This window comes from Triplophysa rosa, linkage group LG7, assembly GCF_024868665.1.
Source record: "Triplophysa rosa linkage group LG7, Trosa_1v2, whole genome shotgun sequence".
In the NCBI taxonomy this organism is placed as follows: Eukaryota; Metazoa; Chordata; class Actinopteri; order Cypriniformes; family Nemacheilidae; genus Triplophysa; species Triplophysa rosa.
Window position 1 is genome coordinate 21,322,333 of NC_079896.1, and position 18,356 is coordinate 21,340,688.

The 18,356-nt window shown below is 38.9% G+C and overlaps 1 protein-coding gene across 1 annotated transcript; it reads left to right on the forward strand.

The window, feature by feature from the left end:
* The first annotated feature begins 161 nt into the window (after window positions 1-161).
* fmnl2b (formin-like 2b) lies at window positions 162-17,961 on the forward strand. Its single transcript, XM_057338588.1, has 24 exons — window positions 162-1,147; window positions 3,751-3,834; window positions 4,979-5,059; window positions 6,473-6,549; window positions 6,651-6,734; window positions 9,828-9,977; window positions 10,090-10,198; window positions 10,311-10,387; window positions 10,904-10,997; window positions 11,495-11,569; window positions 11,688-11,798; window positions 11,909-12,058; window positions 12,185-12,286; window positions 12,800-13,148; window positions 13,345-13,539; window positions 13,696-13,716; window positions 13,853-13,977; window positions 15,189-15,391; window positions 15,507-15,741; window positions 15,942-16,010; window positions 16,096-16,176; window positions 16,260-16,389; window positions 17,320-17,483; window positions 17,860-17,961. The coding sequence occupies exons 1-22, from the start codon at window positions 1,028-1,030 to the stop codon at window positions 16,368-16,370; spliced, it is 2,703 nt and encodes a 900-aa protein (XP_057194571.1). The 5' UTR covers window positions 162-1,027; the 3' UTR covers window positions 16,371-16,389; window positions 17,320-17,483; window positions 17,860-17,961.
* The last annotated feature ends 395 nt before the right edge of the window (window positions 17,962-18,356 follow it).

Consider the following 18,356-nt stretch of genomic DNA (forward strand, 5'->3'; position numbering starts at 1 on the left):
GTAAATTTACACAGGTTTGGAACAACTTGAGTGTGGGTAATTGATGACAGAATTTCAATTTTTAGCTGAACTATTCCTTTAAAACAAAAATGTTTCAGGTAAGAGAACATAGGAATCACTACATTGTTATTGTTTGACAATAACGACTTTAAATACATTTATTCATTTAGCAGACGCTTTTTATCCAGAACGACTTACAAGTTGGGTAAACAATGGAAGCAATTGGGTCAGCATTAGGACAACAAATCCGGTCAGGTGCTGACGGAAGAGATGCGTTTTCAACCGATTCTTAAATAAAATAAAAATGTTGCTGTAACATGTTTCTTTCAACCCAACCTTTCATTTATATTTAAAAATCTATCAAATACCTTTAGTTAGGTTTGTCTTGTCTGTTATAGGAAAAACCGAGCATAACACAATAAAAATAAAATCCACAATGCACAGAACTACATAAAAACGCACAATTTAAAGAGACTTTCTAAACTACAAATACCGGCATGCAACAGAACAAAACATTGCCTCCCCCTCGTCTACTCAGCATGGCTTTTTGGCACTCCCCAGCGGGGGATTGGTGCTCAAAGGCTTCATTGTGTCGGGGATTGAATGGGGGAGTTTGCGTTTTGTCGAAGTCCGTCTGTTATCATCTACACGGCACGGATTAACTGGCCTGTCCGAGCCATGCGCGTTATCATGCCGCAAACCTCCAGCGGTGCATCTGTTGTGCTTGATACAGATAAATGCGCTGCGCTTCTGATCCGCTGCCGTTGAGTGAACGATGCTCAACATCTCCAAAAAATGAACGGAGGGCCCGACACATACAACAATGTTGGGATGCTATTGTCGAAGTCTCGCATCTGATACAGAGCTCTGCGGGTTTGCATCGATGGAGAGCTTGTCTAGTTGCCTATAAAAAATCCCGGACTATATTTTTGCTTCAATTCTGCCTCTTGCTTATATTTCGGAGTTCACTGCGTTTTTCGAAAGGGTTTGCCGTCGTTGGGCATCACCAGCAAGACCAGACAAAAACATGGGGAACGCAGAAAGTATGGATGCTCAGCTCACAGATTTTAGGGCGAGGGGTAGCAAACCTCCTAAACTGCCCATGCCGGACCCTGCCGAACTGGAGGAAAGATTTGCAATCGCATTGGTAATTCTCGATTATTACATTCTATGTTGTAATTTCCAAAAGAAAGCGTATCGATGTAATTGGATCATGTGCACACTAGTATGGGAGCTGGCAGCCCACGCCAGCACACACGCCTCTATTGTGTGGGGTTGGCAGTGTGCAATGCTTTGATGCTGTTTGCGCGTGCATGATAGCTACTAATTGCTGGCGCGCGGCGATTCTTTATTATAAAACACGTTTGGTTTTTTATGTATTTCGGCGTCCACAAAATGTGCGAATGTACGGAAGCTCATACGTATTCTTTTGGTTGTGATCAGGGTTTCATGTATGATATGCGCCTGTCTTTAAAGCCATCGCACATGCTCTGTAGGCCACTGTATGACCACTGTAGGCATTTGCTTTTTCAAATGCGATTGATTTTAGATGCTGAAAATAACAGATTCATATGAAATTAAGTATTTGTACTTAAATAGATACATTAGTGCTACAGCTTTGTCATTTCTGGTTTTGTTGGTTGAAATTTCAGCTATTGACAACCTGTCTGATGACTCTCTGGTGTGGCCTGAGAGGCGTCATATGAGAGTTTGACTCGTTTTTTGCATTCCTCATGGAATATTCATCTTGTGATTTATTCCGTGCTGTCATTTTTCTCCCATCAGAATCCATCAGTCTATTGAAATGCACTTGTAGTATAAATGTCCCCCTAGACACCCTAAATTGCACCTCTGAGATCACTTAAGTATTTCTGCCTCTGTTAATGTTTGTATTATCTCTGACTTTGATCTGACTTATTAGGATTTGCTCATACTGCAACTACAATGACAGATTCCAAATTGAATCGTCTTGACAAGCTTTGTATGTGAAGTTCTCAAGGGTCATTAATCAATACACTTTGAATAGGTCATCATTTACTTATCTTCCTGATTTGATTTTTTTAGACCGACACATGTCATTTGCTTACATTAGAGACCAGCCCCACAACAGTCAAGATCACACGATTGCATTGAGAATCCAGTCAAAGATGTGCAAATCAGCATAACCGCTTCATGCTCGGTGTGTTTGTGTCTGTATTTGTGCATGTGAAAGAGCAAGGGAAGGGAATGCAAATCGGTTAACGCCACCTCGTTTTCACAGATTTGCATCACAAATTCTGTCCCAGTAGAGTTGGCTTTTGCAGGCCAAGTCGCTCCACACAGTTTCATGTGTTGGGTGCTGCGCTTGTGTCTTGATTTGCACTGAAGTCAGAGCTTTTGTCTCATTAATAATTTCATTAAATGTGAGTCTGGCTTATTATCCCCAGACAGAAGAACAGAAAATAAGAAAAACCCTTGTTCATCAGAAACTAACTGTAGTGTTTCAGGCGGTCGTTTTGCAGGCTTAGTTTTTCACATCCAGTGAATTAAACTGCCCATAATGATTTTATCAATCCATCACACTGCGTGGTTTTTTTTTTGTACACACCTTATATGTTAACCTTAAGAAGTCAATGTGTAATTTGTGGATAATAAAAAACTATTTAAATACACATCTGACTTTGCAATATTTCATGGTTAAAGGAGGGTTTTTGCTTGCTTTCCTAGGATGGAGTCTAGCATGATAGTTTCATTAAATTCAGTATTTTAATTTTAATGCTGTTTTAATTGAAGCATTTTCACCATTATTCAAAACCACGCCTTCCCTGGTAAAAACAAATTTGCAAAAGCTGAATGTAACGTTTTGGACAAGCCAAGCATGTTAGTCTCTGGAATTTATTTAAGCAACTTAAAATAAGTTTTGTATACCATTTTGTTTGTCTCCAGCACTTTTTATAATTACCCGAATATTAAACATAGTTCATCCCTTATGCATATTTGCAGGTCCGTCAAACTCTGGCTATCAGTTGTAATTTTAGAACTAGTAAAAACATTGACATAACCAACTCATGGTTAGCTCGCCGGCTAAGAAATAAATCATTGTTACCTTACAATTCACATGATCGTCAAGACATCAATGTCTGTCAAAGAAAACCTGCACAATACCCACAAAAGTGTATTTGCAACACATTTCTTGCACTTTTCATACACACATTTCTTAGAAATCTTCTCGGTTGTTTAAAACATTAGGCAATTATTAAAGTTTAATAAAATGTTTAATGGTTTCATATAAAAGATGACAAGTTTATATGATTGGTTACATTTAATTACCCGTTAGCAGAATTTGACTCTGAGAGGAAAATGTATAGGAATATTTAATAGGCTTTGCATCCCTTAACCCTTTTATACATGAATCATGACAACCTTAATCAGGATTAGTTTCCAGTGTGTTTTTATTTTGTATTAGGGCATAAAAAATCATATTTTTACTTACATTTTTTACAAATGTATTTTTTTATGTCCACTTTAGGGCACAACGCACTGGCGTTTGGGTTGAAATAACCCAACCATGTGTTCTGTCCGATATTGACCCAGCCATGGGTAAAAAACAACCCAGCATTCTTTTTTGAATGAAGAGAAGTTTTTTTGGCTAGTTGTCCACTGTTGATCTCTGTGCATGCTTTGATGTTCGTGAACTTTACGAAATGACGTCATGTGCATGAAATAGATGCATTTAGAGAAGAATGTTAACTCTCTTTCTGTCTTCCTCAGAACTCTATGAACCTTCCTCCGGATAAAGTGAGGCTCCTTAGACAGTATGACAATGAAAAGAAATGGGAGCTGATCTGTGATCAGGTGAGAATCCATTTTAAACCATTCTGTATGTGCATTTCAAACTGTCCATTATATTTATCATAACGCCTTGCCATCTTGTTGCAGCTCTTGTACCAGAGACAAAACAATTTATAGAAATCAGAGCTGTTATATAAGCTTGTCTTAAGCTCCATTCACACATAAAATGATTTTATCGCTTGAGGTCGCTGTACTGTTGGTCTCTAGTAGGCGTTCCAACTGCTGCTAGATGCTCTGAACGCTGTTGGTGTATTTTTAAAATCTTTAAAAATGAATTACTGCTAAAATTGAACAATATGTCTATACAAATATGTCAGCAGTTCATAATGCATGAGATCATGAATGAGACCATATAATGAAATAAATTCACTCCGTACACTGAATATTTTTGAAGTTTGTTTTCTAAGGGTAATTTTTATTAATTTATTCATTAATCTCTGTACACGGACAAAAACGCACCACAGCAAACAGTGATATTGCTGATTTTGCTGCTGCTAATTTGCATAAAGCTAAACTTGAGTTGCTTGACATTGTCCATCATGTCGCACAGGATAGCTTTTACACAGCAATTATCACAAACACTCGGTCACTTTTTTCTTCAAGCTACATTTCATTTGTTTTGTTCTATTCGTATCTGTAATCCTGTCAAACTTTAAAGGGATTCCATCTTGACAATAAGCACAGCTGTGTAAAGGCCGCGAAGTGCACAGAGACAGAGAAAAGTTCCTTTATCATAACAGCCACCACTAAGTAAACAGATTTTTCATTAATACATTCTCTCTACATCCACCCAATCATGTCACCATGGCTACACTGACGTAAGCGAATGGCTGACTGTGGAAATGTTTGTTGAGGTGAAAGAGTGTGAAATGTCTCCTGTCTAAATTATGAATGATCATATCTCAGTGATTGCCGAGATGCTTTCAAAGACTGAAATGCGGTTTGGAAGTAATTGGGTGAAAGTGAGACTTTGTGAGCGGCTGAATGATTGGGAATGGGAGGAGGAGAGTGAACCGAAAAGAAGGTCTGCACAGTAAATGTTTCATGTTGAAGTTGGGGTGGGGGTTGAACTTGCTTCAAGAAGAGCTATGCAAGCGGAGTGTTAATTATAAATCATACAAGAATAACATATTTGTGCGTCGAACAGGAACGGTTCCAAGTGAAGAATCCTCCACATACTTACATCCAGAAGCTCAGGAGCTTTTTGGACCCTGCTGTCACTAGAAAGGTGAGTTCCTTTAAATATGCACATGGTTTATGTTCTTCCACCATAAGAACCAAAAATTTGGGCTGGTAACTCAAAAGTTGTGGGCTCAACCCCATTAGCAAGCTACTTAAGCCCACCTGTAATTGATTTAACGTTGAATCAATGTTGAGAATAACTCATTTGCATTGAGTCGGCATTAAATCAGTTATCTTTGCTAGCTGACCAATACTGTAGGAAATACTTCAACAGCAGACTCACTCAGAACTGCACAGAACCACAAAACAACTACATGCTGCTACACTGAGCTTTTCCTTTAATAAGGGCTATAAATTAAAGTTTGTTATTGAGTGTGAGCTATTGTGAATTAGTCCATCTAATTTACATAATGAGAGAGATCACTTTCAATGGTGAAAGTGTATAAATTGCTCAATTATCTGGGTTTAGTCAGACAAAAAACACTGTTTGTATTCTTGGTGAGTAACATGATTTAAGTCATTAGTGACACTGGCAGATCTGTTTTTAGGGGTTGAGTTATTCTCTCAGTGGTTCTATGTAGTGTCAAGACTATATATGAAGGATATAATTTAAACGATTCTGTTGAAGAATAGGGGTACAGTGCATTTTTCACTGAATTATGTTCATTACACACAAAGCTGAAACGGAGCACATGCACCATACTTACAATGTTATAATGTCCCCTGAAATAAATATATGCCACATATACAGGGGATGGACAAAATAATTTGAACAACTATTATTATTAGAGGTTAATATTGTTTGTGTAGGCTCCTGTGAAAAAAACCCAAATATTGCTGTTATTTTTGTTACTATAGACGGTTTCACATGCCCCTGTGCACAAAGCAAGATTTAAAAATAAATGATTGATTTAGCTGGTCTGGTCTGTTTAGCTGAGGTGTGACTATTGCAACAAAGATGGAAACAAAATTCTTTAATATGGTGTCGTATAGTATAGCATTAATTTGTTTTGATTGGAAGTACTGGAATGGATATACATATTTACTAGAAGGGGGTTTCCTAATACTTTTGCAATATAGTGTATGTGCAATGCAAAACAGGCCCAAGTTATTTTCAAAATGTCGTCTAGCAGTGACTTATTAAGTTCTGTGTGAATCCTTCTTTCATTTTTTTAAACACGCCTTCGCCAGCCAGCATATGTCGTGTTTAATGAGTAAACAAACCCTAAGTTAAGTTGAAGTGTTGAAGTGTGTGTGAGCAAATAAATCTGTTTGAAAGAGGGAGAATGCAGAGCACTCGGCGTGCAGAAAGTCAATAGCAACAGAAGCGAATGAGAAATGTCTCCTGCATAATTCAGCTCATTTACTGCGTGGATGTAATGAAAGAGGCACCAACCACCCTAACTTGACATCCCATCCAACACACAACCAGAAAACATCTCGCTCTTTTTCTTCGCAGAAGTTTAGGAGGCGAGTTCAGGAGTCGACTCAGGTGCTGAGAGAACTGGAGATATCTCTTAGGACCAATCACATTGGGTAAGTCGCATCGGGGGGGAAGTAACGCATGAATTTTATGTAGTAAATAAAGATTTGTATAGTAGCAAAAATGGCAAATGAAAATGTTTTTGTTTGTTTAGGTGGGTGAGAGAGTTTCTCAATGAGGAGAATAAAGGGCTTGATGTTCTGGTGGAGTATCTGTCCTTTGCCCAGTATGCTGTCACGTAAGTTTTCTTCCACTTTTGATCTTCATTTTTGTCCATCCTGCTGTCGTTTGTTGTCTTCGACCTACAATGTTTATGTTGGGTTAAACCAGCTGCCCACTAAGGCCACGCGCACACTTCGCGACTAAGAGCACTTTTCCACCATCGCGCCAAATCGTTCTCGTTGTTTAATCGTTCCACTCCGTGCCGATCCATGCCAGCCGGTACGTAAATGGTTTCATTTTCCACCGCAGGGCTGATAACGGAATTTTTTAGAATGTAAACACAAACGCGTCACGCGATGCCTTTGTAAACACAAGAGACTGAGCTATAACGACTCTGCGCACATTCATTAGCATGATGGTTATAGAACCGTGCTGAAAATTCCGAGCTGAGAACAGTTTGTAATCGTGTCGTGTCGAACCAGGCTCACGTGGAAACAACTGTAACCGTTTCAGACTGTGCTTAGAACGATTCGGCGCCATGGTGGAAAAGCGCTCTAAGTGTGTGCATGCTAAGTCAAGCTCGTTCTCACAAAATTCTTTGCAAATAGCAACGGAAATGTTAATTTAGGACAAATTTCAACAACAACATTTGCACCTAATGTCTCAAAAATATGGTCAGTACGCACATGTGACGACAAGACCTCTTGTTTGGAATCAGCCATTACACCTGCGAGTAGTCCGAGCATTTCTCAGAAGTGCATTTTGTGGCAGAATCGAAACATCAAAGGTGACGAGCTAGAATTGTGTAACGTGCGCTTTGCTTTAATATTTCCAAACACGCCGAATGTCACAACTGTCAAATCTTGCATTTTAGACACGGAAGATGGTTGATCCATTAAATGGGCTCCTCAGGCGTTTCTCACAGATTTTCTTTCTTGTATTGTGACACCTCATTTTGGCAAACAAAAATCAATGTGAAACTCGCCCGATGAGTGCAGGAGCATCCTATCTTAACAAAATAAACACTCCACAAATTGGCCAGTTCTTATGTTAGATTGTATCTCTACAATATCTCCTTTCTACTTTACATCCATTGTGTATCACGCTGCTGGGTCGTAATGTAATGGCTGTTTCATGTTTTTGAGTGTTTTCTCATTCAATGTTTTCAGACTTGATTTTATTTTTTTCCACATTCACATCCACATTCAATGACTAGCACTTCTGAGACAGCAAATGCAGAAGTAATCTGACAGCTACAAAACAGCACTAAACCCATTATTAGATTGTCCTAGAATAAAATGTGATGAAAGATATCAAACGTTACATAAGAGGTAAACGTTTACAAAGAAGCATGCATGAGAAGCTTGTCCTCCTGTAGCTGGCACATTTTTAAACAATTTATACAAACATAGATACAAGAGAAAATTTGACCACTGTAGTTATGATCATACTGACTAGATAATATGTTGTTCAGCTACATATCAGTCATTGTCATTGCAACATAATGGCAGTAATGATTTTAAATATAAAACATATAATTCAGTAAAACAAAATGATCATAATAAAGGTAATTCTGTTCTCTACCTTGCACAAATAATAATTAAAAAATAGGAATTAATTATTTTTGCATTAAATTGCATTTTCGCATGAAAATCTCATTACCGTAACAGCTATGTCGGAGTGCATGATATGTTGTAATTTAAACATCACATTAAAATCTTTTGAGAAAAAAAAAAAGGCCCTGAGAACCGAATACCTCCGTATTCTGATGCATTTCCGAGTGAAAAGGTATTTCAAATGAGAAAAATAGTTGGCGTGGCTTGCGTTTTTCACTGAAAATTGATTGAATGTATAAAAACAGCCGTTGCATATTGAAATGGAACTGGCAGCAGATTGACAGTTGGAGGGAGGAGTTTACGGATTGCTCTGCCCAAGCGGTCTAAGGGCGGAAGTGCATTTTCAGATTTTAACTGAAGATTATTAAGGCACATGCATTTTAAAAAGACAATAACTCACACTGATAAGCTTTTTACAATAAACATTGCAATATTTCATGAAATAATTGAAACTGTAATTTTACATTTCTCTGGGACTTTAAATGTTCTACTAGAATGGTCTACTAGAATGACAAGGAAAAAAATTTTAAATAAAAAATAACATTGACAGAATATTAATGTATAATAAAAATTAAGAAATAGTGTAAAAAGGTGTCCATGAATGATGTTATCAGTAAAAATGTAATACTCTCTTCTCAAACTGTTTATACAACAATATTGGTTATCATTGCTGTAACAGGTAGGCATCCGATAGAGTGTTGGACCCCAGAATGGTAAATGACCTTCCGTATATGTTGGTTCATGATGTCAGGCTTAACAAGTGGATAGTCAGTTTGTTGATGCAAGTATATTTAAACAAATCATGTTTCGTCAAGATTTCATAAGAATCAGCCATATAATGATCCTGGAATACTTATAAGAAAGGAGTTTGTTCAATATGAGCAATGCAGGGAGTATGGCAGACATCGGTTATGACTTAAATTCACTGAGACTTCACAATGCAGATGTGCAAAAAGTGTTGATTAAGGGTGGGCTGGGATTACATTCGGCCATGACACGGTCTAGTGAACTTTGGCTAGCTTGAAGATGGAGAATAGGAATGGAAGGGGCTTCTAATAAAGAAAGAATTTAAAGAAATGGTGAAAAAAGAAGAGAGAGTAGTAGATTAAAAGAAAAATAGAATCCAGCCTGCAGAACAAGTGTGACGGGATTAGAAGTGGACTAAAGGTTTTAACTGAATGCCTGGCTAAACAGTCCTACAGAAAGTGTGTCTTACTCTCTAGTAAGGGCTAGTAAGGAAAACCTCAAAGGTTAAGAGCCATGTAAAAATAGTCTTGCTTTGTGTTAGTACTTACTTAGGCAGGAACAATCTCTGTACTGTGATGGGACCTTATTGAAACTTCATAAACAGCATTTCTCAATAAGATTATAAAGAACCATTACTAATATTTTGAATCGATTCACAACGGATAAGCTCTCCTCAATAATCAAAAATGTTTACCTAGTAACTTTAAATCCATAGGGAATCTCAGGGAACGCAAATTATGATAAAAGATATACTTTGAACGGTGTGTAAGTGTCAAGATGCTTTAAAGTCTTATTTTCTCTCTCAGGTTTGATGGAGATGTAACTGAGAGCACTCAAGGTGAGATTTCCGTGGAGACCCCCTGGAGCAGGTCAATAGAAGATCTCCATGGCGACAGTAATTTACCCTCACCTGTCAGCGGCAGCAGCATACCGCGATCCACACGGCATTCCTTAAGGTAGACGCATACAGTATATAAACACAAACCCTTGTTCATGCGGAAAATATCAGAAAAACCACAACGGAAATGTTGGTGTAAGACAAGTCTCAATACTGTGATGCTTTCTCAGGTCTAATACGTTGCCTAGTCGCAGAACTCTGAAAAATTCCCGTTTGGTGTGTAAGAAGGATGATGTTCACGTCTGCATCATGTGTCTCAGAGCCATTATGAACTATCAGGTGAGCAAATTATGAAAGAAAGGTGCTTTATTTGTCTATCCATGTTTTTATAAAAATCTTTTTTTGTAATGATTTCAATATTTCTTTCTCACATACTTTTTTTTGTCTGAAGTACGGCTTCAACATGGTCATGTCCCACCCCCACGCTGTCAATGAAATCGCACTGAGCCTTAACAACAAAAATCCCAGGTGAACACGCACACACTGACTGATTTCCTCTTTACTTTTAACTCGGTAAAGAATTCATTATTGTCATCAAATGTTCTTCCAGTTTCTGTTTCAAACCTCTGTAAGGTCTCTTATCTCTGTAAGGTTGGGGCTTTCATTAAAACCCCTTGCTATTAAATTTGATCGAAGCCCTTTTTGGAGAGACTGTTCTTTTGTAACTTCAGCTGTAAATAGATGAATTGTGAGTGAGCTGAGCTGATTATAGTCAATGGGCGATAACCGTTTGTAACTGAGATGGTTCCGTGAAACTCATACAAAACCTTTGAAAGCCTCTAAACAAAATGTATTTTATTGGTTATTTATTTGTCACTTACGCTAAATGAACCAATAGGATCATTTGACCTTCCCCTTGGAGATTTCTCAAATGGTTGTTTAAGAAATCCTTCATTTTTCTTTGGAATGTTTTATCAGAGCTTGTAGGATTAAATATTTAGCTTTGGATTCTTGATATAGTGGCCCTTTGTCTTCATTGTGTAGGACCAAAGCTCTGGTCCTGGAGCTGCTGGCCGCTGTGTGTCTGGTCAGAGGAGGACACGAGATCATCCTCGCTGCTTTTGACCATTTCAAAGAGGTAAATATATTTATTCTGTCAGTCTATGTATTCCATTAAAGTTTTTTTTATATGTATAAACACTTTCTTTTTGGTCATAATATGATACAAGCATCATTTAAAGGGATAGGTTACCAAAAAATGAACATTTGTTCATCATTTACTCACCCTCAAGTTTTTCCAAACCTGTATATATTTGTTTGCTCAGCTGAACACAAAGATATTTGGAGGAATGTTGGTAACCAAACCGTTCTGGGGCACCATTGACTACCACAGTATGAAAAAATACTATAATACTCAATGGTGCCCCAGAACTGCTTGTTTCCCACATTCTTCAAAATATCTTCTATGTTCCACAAAACAAAGCAATTTATTCAGGTTTGGAATAACTTGTGGCTGAGAAAATTATTAACGAATTTAACAAAAATCATCATGTTTTTTTGGCTAAAAATGACAAAAAAGCAGTTTATTGTATGCAAGCTGTTAAAATAATTCTTTGTTGTCTTGTGTGTGTTCAGGTCTGCTCAGAATCCCAAAGATTTGAGAAATTGATGGAACACTTTAAAAACGAAGACAACAATATTGATTTCATGGTGGGTTTATATCACATAGCGCTGCCCCTCTCCTCCGATGTGCTTTTCAAACTGACATGCTCTCAGCTCTTCTGAAATCTTCTGGTCATATCTCATAATTTCTCTGTTTTGGACTCAGGTGGCGTGTATGCAGTTTATCAATATCGTGGTGCACTCAGTAGAAGACATGAACTTCAGAGTTCATCTGCAGTATGACTTTACCAAGCTCGCTTTAGACGACTATCTAGAGGTAGAAAAGAAGTGTTCTTACTGTTGAAGATGCTCAGAGTATCTTTGCTTTTTACACTCGCTCATAAATTCATGCCCCCACTGTCTTTGGTGTACATGTGTGTTGCACAGAGGCTGAAACACACTGAGAGTGATAAACTCAAAGTGCAGATCCAGGCTTACTTGGATAACCTGTTTGACGTCGGGACGCTTTTGGAGGATGCAGAGACCAAAAACGCTGCCCTGGAGCGTGTGGAAGAACTGGAGGAGAGCCTCTCACATGTAAGAATGTGCAAACACTTCTTTTTCTTTCTTTTTTTTATGTTCAGTTCAAACACTAGAGCTGATATCTGAATATGAATCTTTCCCTTTTTCATTTGTCTTTTTGTCTATTTCTTATGTGTGCAGATGAACGACAAACTCTTGGAAACAGAGAATGAGGCCATGTCTAAAATCGTGGAGCTCGAGAAGCAGTTGATGCAGAAAAACAAAGAGCTGGATACCGTACGGGTGAGTTTCACACCACCTGACTTTGTTTAAATATAGTTATGTATTTTCATGTCAGAGATATCGATAAAAAGGCAAAAGTTACATATTACAGTTTTGAAGAACTTAACAAAAATTTGTTACAATGTAAATTTGTAAAACTGTAACAAAGTAATAATTTGTTTGTGATCGATTAATCCCTACAGACCTACACCCGTGTTAGATGCATTGACGTAATTTTCTACTAAAACAAGTAATTAGGGAGGGACATATTTAGTGGCTTTTTAAAATAGCCAATAGTAGGGGTGGGTGTTCGAAAATCTGATGAAAAGCGGATGTGCAGAATGATGTCATAAAAATCATGTTAAGCCTTCAGATTTTAACTGAAGATTATGAGGGCACACAAATTTAAAAAAGAGAATTTGAACAGATTTGAACATCAACAACGGCTATGAGAAATCGGACACACCCGCCTTTAAGGCAAATTCATACTAAAAGGCAAAAAAATTCAACATAAGTTATGATCTCTTTGTGCAGGCCGTGTACAGGGACACCAGCTCTCAGGTTCACACGCTCCGGCGGATAGTTCGAGAAAAGGACGAGGCCATTCAGAAGCAGTCTACGCTGGAGAAGAAACTTCATGAGCTGGAGCGCCGTGGCAGTCTCCAGATCCAGGTGAGGGGTGAGGGAGACGGGGAAGGAGACGTGTCGCCGCTGCCGTCTCCTCCTCAGCCCATGCCTCTGTCTCCCTGCCCCGACTCACTAGCTGGAGCCTGCGCCGGTGCGGCATACAGCTCTGGAAGCTCTTCTCAGACCGGCACTCTTCGGCCAATGGCCACGCCTCCCCCTCCGCCTCCTCCACCGCCACCAATGACAATGTCATCTAGTGAGTAACCGTTTCAACAAATCTAAAAGCAGGCATTTAATGGAGGAAGATTTTGTCAATTATTTATTAGGTTTTTTATATTACTATATAAATGTAAAATATTCTTTTAGTTTAGTTTTTATGTATTTTCAGTTAATAACAGAATTTTTCAGATGTGCTCAAGTTTGTCTTCTGTAACCTCTTTCACTTTCCATAGTTCCTAATGGACCTTCTCCAGCTCTCGCACCTGCAGTGCCGCCGCCTCCGCCTCCCCCACCTCCCCCTCCTCCTCCTCCTCCTCCTGGTCATTCTATCGAGATCTCTGCTCCCTTACCCCCACCTCCCCCTCCTTGTGCCCCTCCCCTCCCAGGTTGCGGCACACCCACTGTCATATTCAACTCGGGCTTGACAGGTACGTGTATACCAGCCAGAAGTTATTTCCGATCCTCTACAAATGTTTGTCACGTACCTTTTAGCTCCTTTTCTGCTTTCTCTCTCTGAACGTTTCTGCTTTTATAACTCTGTAAACATTTGTTTTTATGTACTCCCTTTTTTCCTGCACTCAAAGATGGACCAATCAAACTCTTCTGTAGGTTTTCTGCTCTTTGTCAGACTCTCATTTACGTACCGTCATGATTTAATCACATTGATTGTTGTGTGTTGTTTTGTTAAACTAAGTATACCTGAATTTAAACATCATTTTAACCTCTGTTATTCCTTTACAGCCGTTAAAATTAAAAAGCCAATCAAAACCAAGTTTAGAATGCCAGTGTTCAATTGGGTGGCTTTGAAACCCAATCAGATCAACGGAACTGTCTTCAATGAAATTGACGACGAGAGGATCTTGGAGGTATTTAATAGAGCATTACGTACATTAGTGTAACATTTCTGACAACTCTGCTACATGTTAAAATAATGCCGGATGGTGTTTATTGCTTAGTTTTGTTTTAGCTCGACATTTTTTTTAATTGTAACTTCAGTTGCTGACTCTGAGCTTTACACTTTGTACACTTTACACTTTAGTCAATGTGAAATGACATTCTGAACACATTTTAGTAAAATGTGATAGTTAGGGTACATTTACGTGATAGTAAAGTACTAAAAATAAAAAAGTGTGTTTTTAAAACCGCTAAAATGCTGCAGTATGCATGCCAGGCCAGTAGTTGGCGATGTCACTTTGTAAAGGCACGATGTCACCTTTTTCACAGAAAAACATTTTTGTAGTTTACTAAAAGACCGTTTAAAACACATTTTTAAAAGTTTGCATTTTGAAGCCCCAAAACCCCAAAATTGCTGATGGCATGTTAATTAACCTCTAAAACACATAAAAAAATAAAACAATTTCAGTTTTTAGTTGAAAACTAAAGAGGAAATATGTATCCCAAGTTTTTTTCTATTGGGACTTGATTGGATCATGAAAAATGGATGGAGGTGGGTGGAGGGAAAAAAGAGTCATTTACGAGCAAAAATTTGAGAATAGCATTACTTTCACGTGGATTATCATGTATAGATGAAAAGGGTAACTCCAGGCAAAAATGAAAATTCTGCAATTAATTACTCACCCTCAAGTAGTTTAACATCTGTATGACCTCCATTTTTCCCAAAAATGCTAACCAAACACACGAGCCACTGTCTTGTGGCTCTCGGGAACGTGCGCTGGAAACTAACACTCAAAGCAGGACGTTTTTGAATATAGTCGTTAGTTTTGTTTGTTTGCGCACAAAAAGTATCGTCGTCGCATTATATTAATTTATACTGAACCACCGGAGTCGCGTGGACAGTTTTACGTTGTCTTTAGGCACTTTCAGTGCTTTGAAGATTGGTTGCGTTGCAATCTAAGGAGTCAGAAAGCTTCCAAAACTACCTTAATTTCAGGTCATACAGATGTTAAACTACTTGAGGGTGAGTAATTAATGGCAGAATTTTCATTTTTGGCTGGAGTTACCCTTTAATAGGGTTCATTTTTATTTTATTGTTACATTTGTATTGTTACATGACACCATGTTTTCAACACCCAACTAAAAAGTTCAAGAACTTTAACAGAAGACTTTTAATTTGTAGGATCTGAACGTAGATGAGTTTGAAGAAATGTTCAAGACCAAAGCCCAGGGCCCTGCTGTCGACATGACAATGCAAAAGCAGAAAGCTCCTCAGAAGGCCCCCAACAAAGTGTCACTACTGGAGGCCAACAGGTCCAAAAATCTCGCCATCACACTCCGCAAAGCAGGAAAGAGCCCAGAGGAGATCTGCAAAGCAATCCAGACGTAAGTTACAGTGGTATGCCACACCATATTCTTAGATCATTTGTAGTTCTCAATCATTTATGGTTCAGTTTCCTCTTCTATGTTCTACCGCTCTAATTTTCTCTGTTCCCCTCAGGTTCGACCTGCGTACGGTGCCGGTGGATTTCACAGAGTGTTTGATGCGGTTCATGCCTACCGAAAGTGAGGTGAAGGTTCTCCGGCAGTACGAGCGTGAGCGGCGGCCGATGGACGGCCTCACCGACGAGGACCGCTTCATGATGCTCTTCAGCAAGATCGAGAGGCTGCCGCAGCGGATGACCATCATGGCCTTCATGGGCAACTTCAGCGACAGCATGCTGATGCTCACGCCGGTAAGATGGGTGGATGTGAGGAGACCGGGGATCCAGGGGAATAGTAGAGCAAAAAAATGGAGAACAAATTAGCTACTAATTATTACTAACTGTTTCTAATGTTCATTGAATCTCATAAGAAACCGTCTCTCTCTTTTTTGACAATTCTCAGATTATGTGATATTATCCGTAATATTGCGTTTTTTTCTGTTTATTAACAGCAACTTCATGCTATCATAGCAGCCTCTGTTTCCATAAAATCATCACAGAAATTGAAGAAAATCCTTGAGGTAAGACAAACTAACGTTATTATCAGTTTCTTTATAGTCTTCCTAATAATTCATTTGTAACTTCATTTAATGTCTTTCATCTCAGATCATTTTGGCGCTGGGGAACTACATGAACAGCAGTAAGAGAGGAGCTGTTTACGGCTTTAAGCTGCAGAGCTTGGATCTGGTAAACACTTACCTTCTGATAAGATCTCTTTAATCTAATTTGTCGTTCATTGTATTAATCACTTGAACGTTTCATGCATTCAGCTGTTGGAGACCAAGTCCACAGACAGGACGCAGACACTTTTGCACTACATAGCCAATGTGGTCAGGGAGAAATATCCCATTGTGAGCGTTTTCTACAATGAGATACATTAAGTCGAAAAAGCTGCTGCAGGTAAGTCATCTTTGGCCCTTAAAGGGATAGCTCACACAAAAATGAAAATTCTGTCTTCATTTACTCACCCTCAGGTTGTTTCAAACCTGTATAAATGTCTTTGTTCTGTTGAACACAAAGAAAGATATTTGGAAGAATGTTAGCAGGGCTGGACTGGGAAGAAAAATCGGCCCTGGCATTTTTAGGCCCGCATCGGCCCTCCACCGAATCTGTCGATGGGGCAGGGGGTGCCGGGGGGGTTGGGTGATGTGCATGCTTAAGTGTCTTTTGCATTCGCGTTGCGTGCATTCGCATTTACAATATGTCCGTCTAAGCGGCCAACGTCTCTGTTACGGCCCCATATGTTAGCGGCCACAGCCTCCGTTCCGCCCCCATACATTAGCGGCAAAGGCGTCCGTTACGGCCCCATACGTTAGCGGCCACAGCCTCCGTTCCGACCCCATAAGTTAGCAGCCCACCGGGAAAACGCCAGATGGCCAGTCCGCCCCTGAATGTTAGCAATTTTCAGTTCTGGGACATCATCCACTAACATAGTAGAAAAAAAAGATTGTATTTTTTTGTTCTGTGGAACACAGAATTTATGAAAGCATACTGTTCTGGGGACTACCATTACATTTTTCCTACTGTGGTCAGTCAATGATGTTCCAGAACTAAAAATGACTAACATTCTTCCAAATATCTTTCTCTGTGTTCAGCAGAACATAGTAAATTTAACTTATACAGGTATGAAATTACATGAGGGTGAGTAAATGATGACAGAATTTTCATTTTTTGGTGAATCCTTTAAAATGTCTTATTTACATACAGTGCATACTGTATATGCAGACGTAAATTTTCATTCTCACATTAATGTTGTTTACACACAAAATATATATTTTAGTAACTTTCATCGTCCGTTTATTGGTAAATCTCATGAATCTGTTTTTGCAGTCTCTCTAGAGAACGTCCTGCTAGATGTGAAAGAGCTTCAGAGAGGGATGGAGCTCACGAAAAGAGAGTACAGCATGCACGGCCACAACTCTCTGCTCAAAGACTTCATCCATCATCATGAGGCCAGGCTGAAGAAACTCCTGGATGATGCCCGGATCGCACAGGTAGATGAATAAAAGATAAATCGCTTGGTCAGTTAACAGAACAACAGTTGCCTTATTAGGCCAGTGTTGTGCCGAATTTAGCATTTCAAAACAAATGTATGTTTTCATGCATTTTTTTTTTAATGTAATGAAATAAATACTTTATAGAAGATCAAGTTTTATCTTTAGATAAGATAAAAGGCACAATATAAAAATGTTGTGGACAACTGGTCTGATGCTAACAGAAATAAACATTTTAGATAACTGTACTAAAAAACAAGGCAAAAATGCCTAGTAAGAAATGCAATTTTTGCAGTGTGACCTTTGTAATCGTCTACTACATGTTAAAGATCCACCTAATCCAACTGTGGTCATGTGACCATGCATGTAATTACAGGATGCCTTTGACGATGCTGTCAAGTTCTTCGGAGAGAGCGCCAAGACCATGCCACCCTCAGTATTCTTCCCTGTGTTTGTTCGCTTCATCAAGGCTTACAGGGTGAGTCTCTTGTCAGTGCCACGGATAAACCACACAGTGTCCAGATCTAATTTCTCAACTGTTGTTCCCAGCAAACGAATGAAGAGAACGAGCAGAGAAAGAGACAAGAGCAGCTGATGATGGAGAAACTTTTGGAACAGGAGGCATTGATGGAGGAGCATGAAAATCAACAGGTATCATGTTGAAAAAGCCAGAGTAGACTCTATTGATAGCACTTAAGGAATATTGTATGCTGCAGTGCATTATAGAATATAATAGATGAGTCGTAAGATGTTAGTTTTGTCTCTAACCATTTTTCACCCCTTTTAACGCGATCGTACAAACACCAGTCACCATCTCACAAGGGGAAGCGACAACAGCAGGAGCTCATTTCCGAGTTACGGAAGAGACAAGGC

What these genes read in the sequence shown, in the direction of transcription:
- fmnl2b (XM_057338588.1), top strand. Translation starts at nt 1,028, where the DNA reads ATGGGGAACGCAGAAAGTATGGATGCTCAGCTCACAGATTTTAGGGCG. An exon ending in ACCCTGCTGTCACTAGAAAG is followed by an intron (nt 5,060 to 6,472) that starts GTGAGTTCCTTT and finishes TTTTCTTCGCAG; the next exon opens with AAGTTTAGGAGGCGAGTTCA. An exon ending in ACGACGAGAGGATCTTGGAG is followed by an intron (nt 13,978 to 15,188) that starts GTATTTAATAGA and finishes TTTAATTTGTAG; the next exon opens with GATCTGAACGTAGATGAGTT.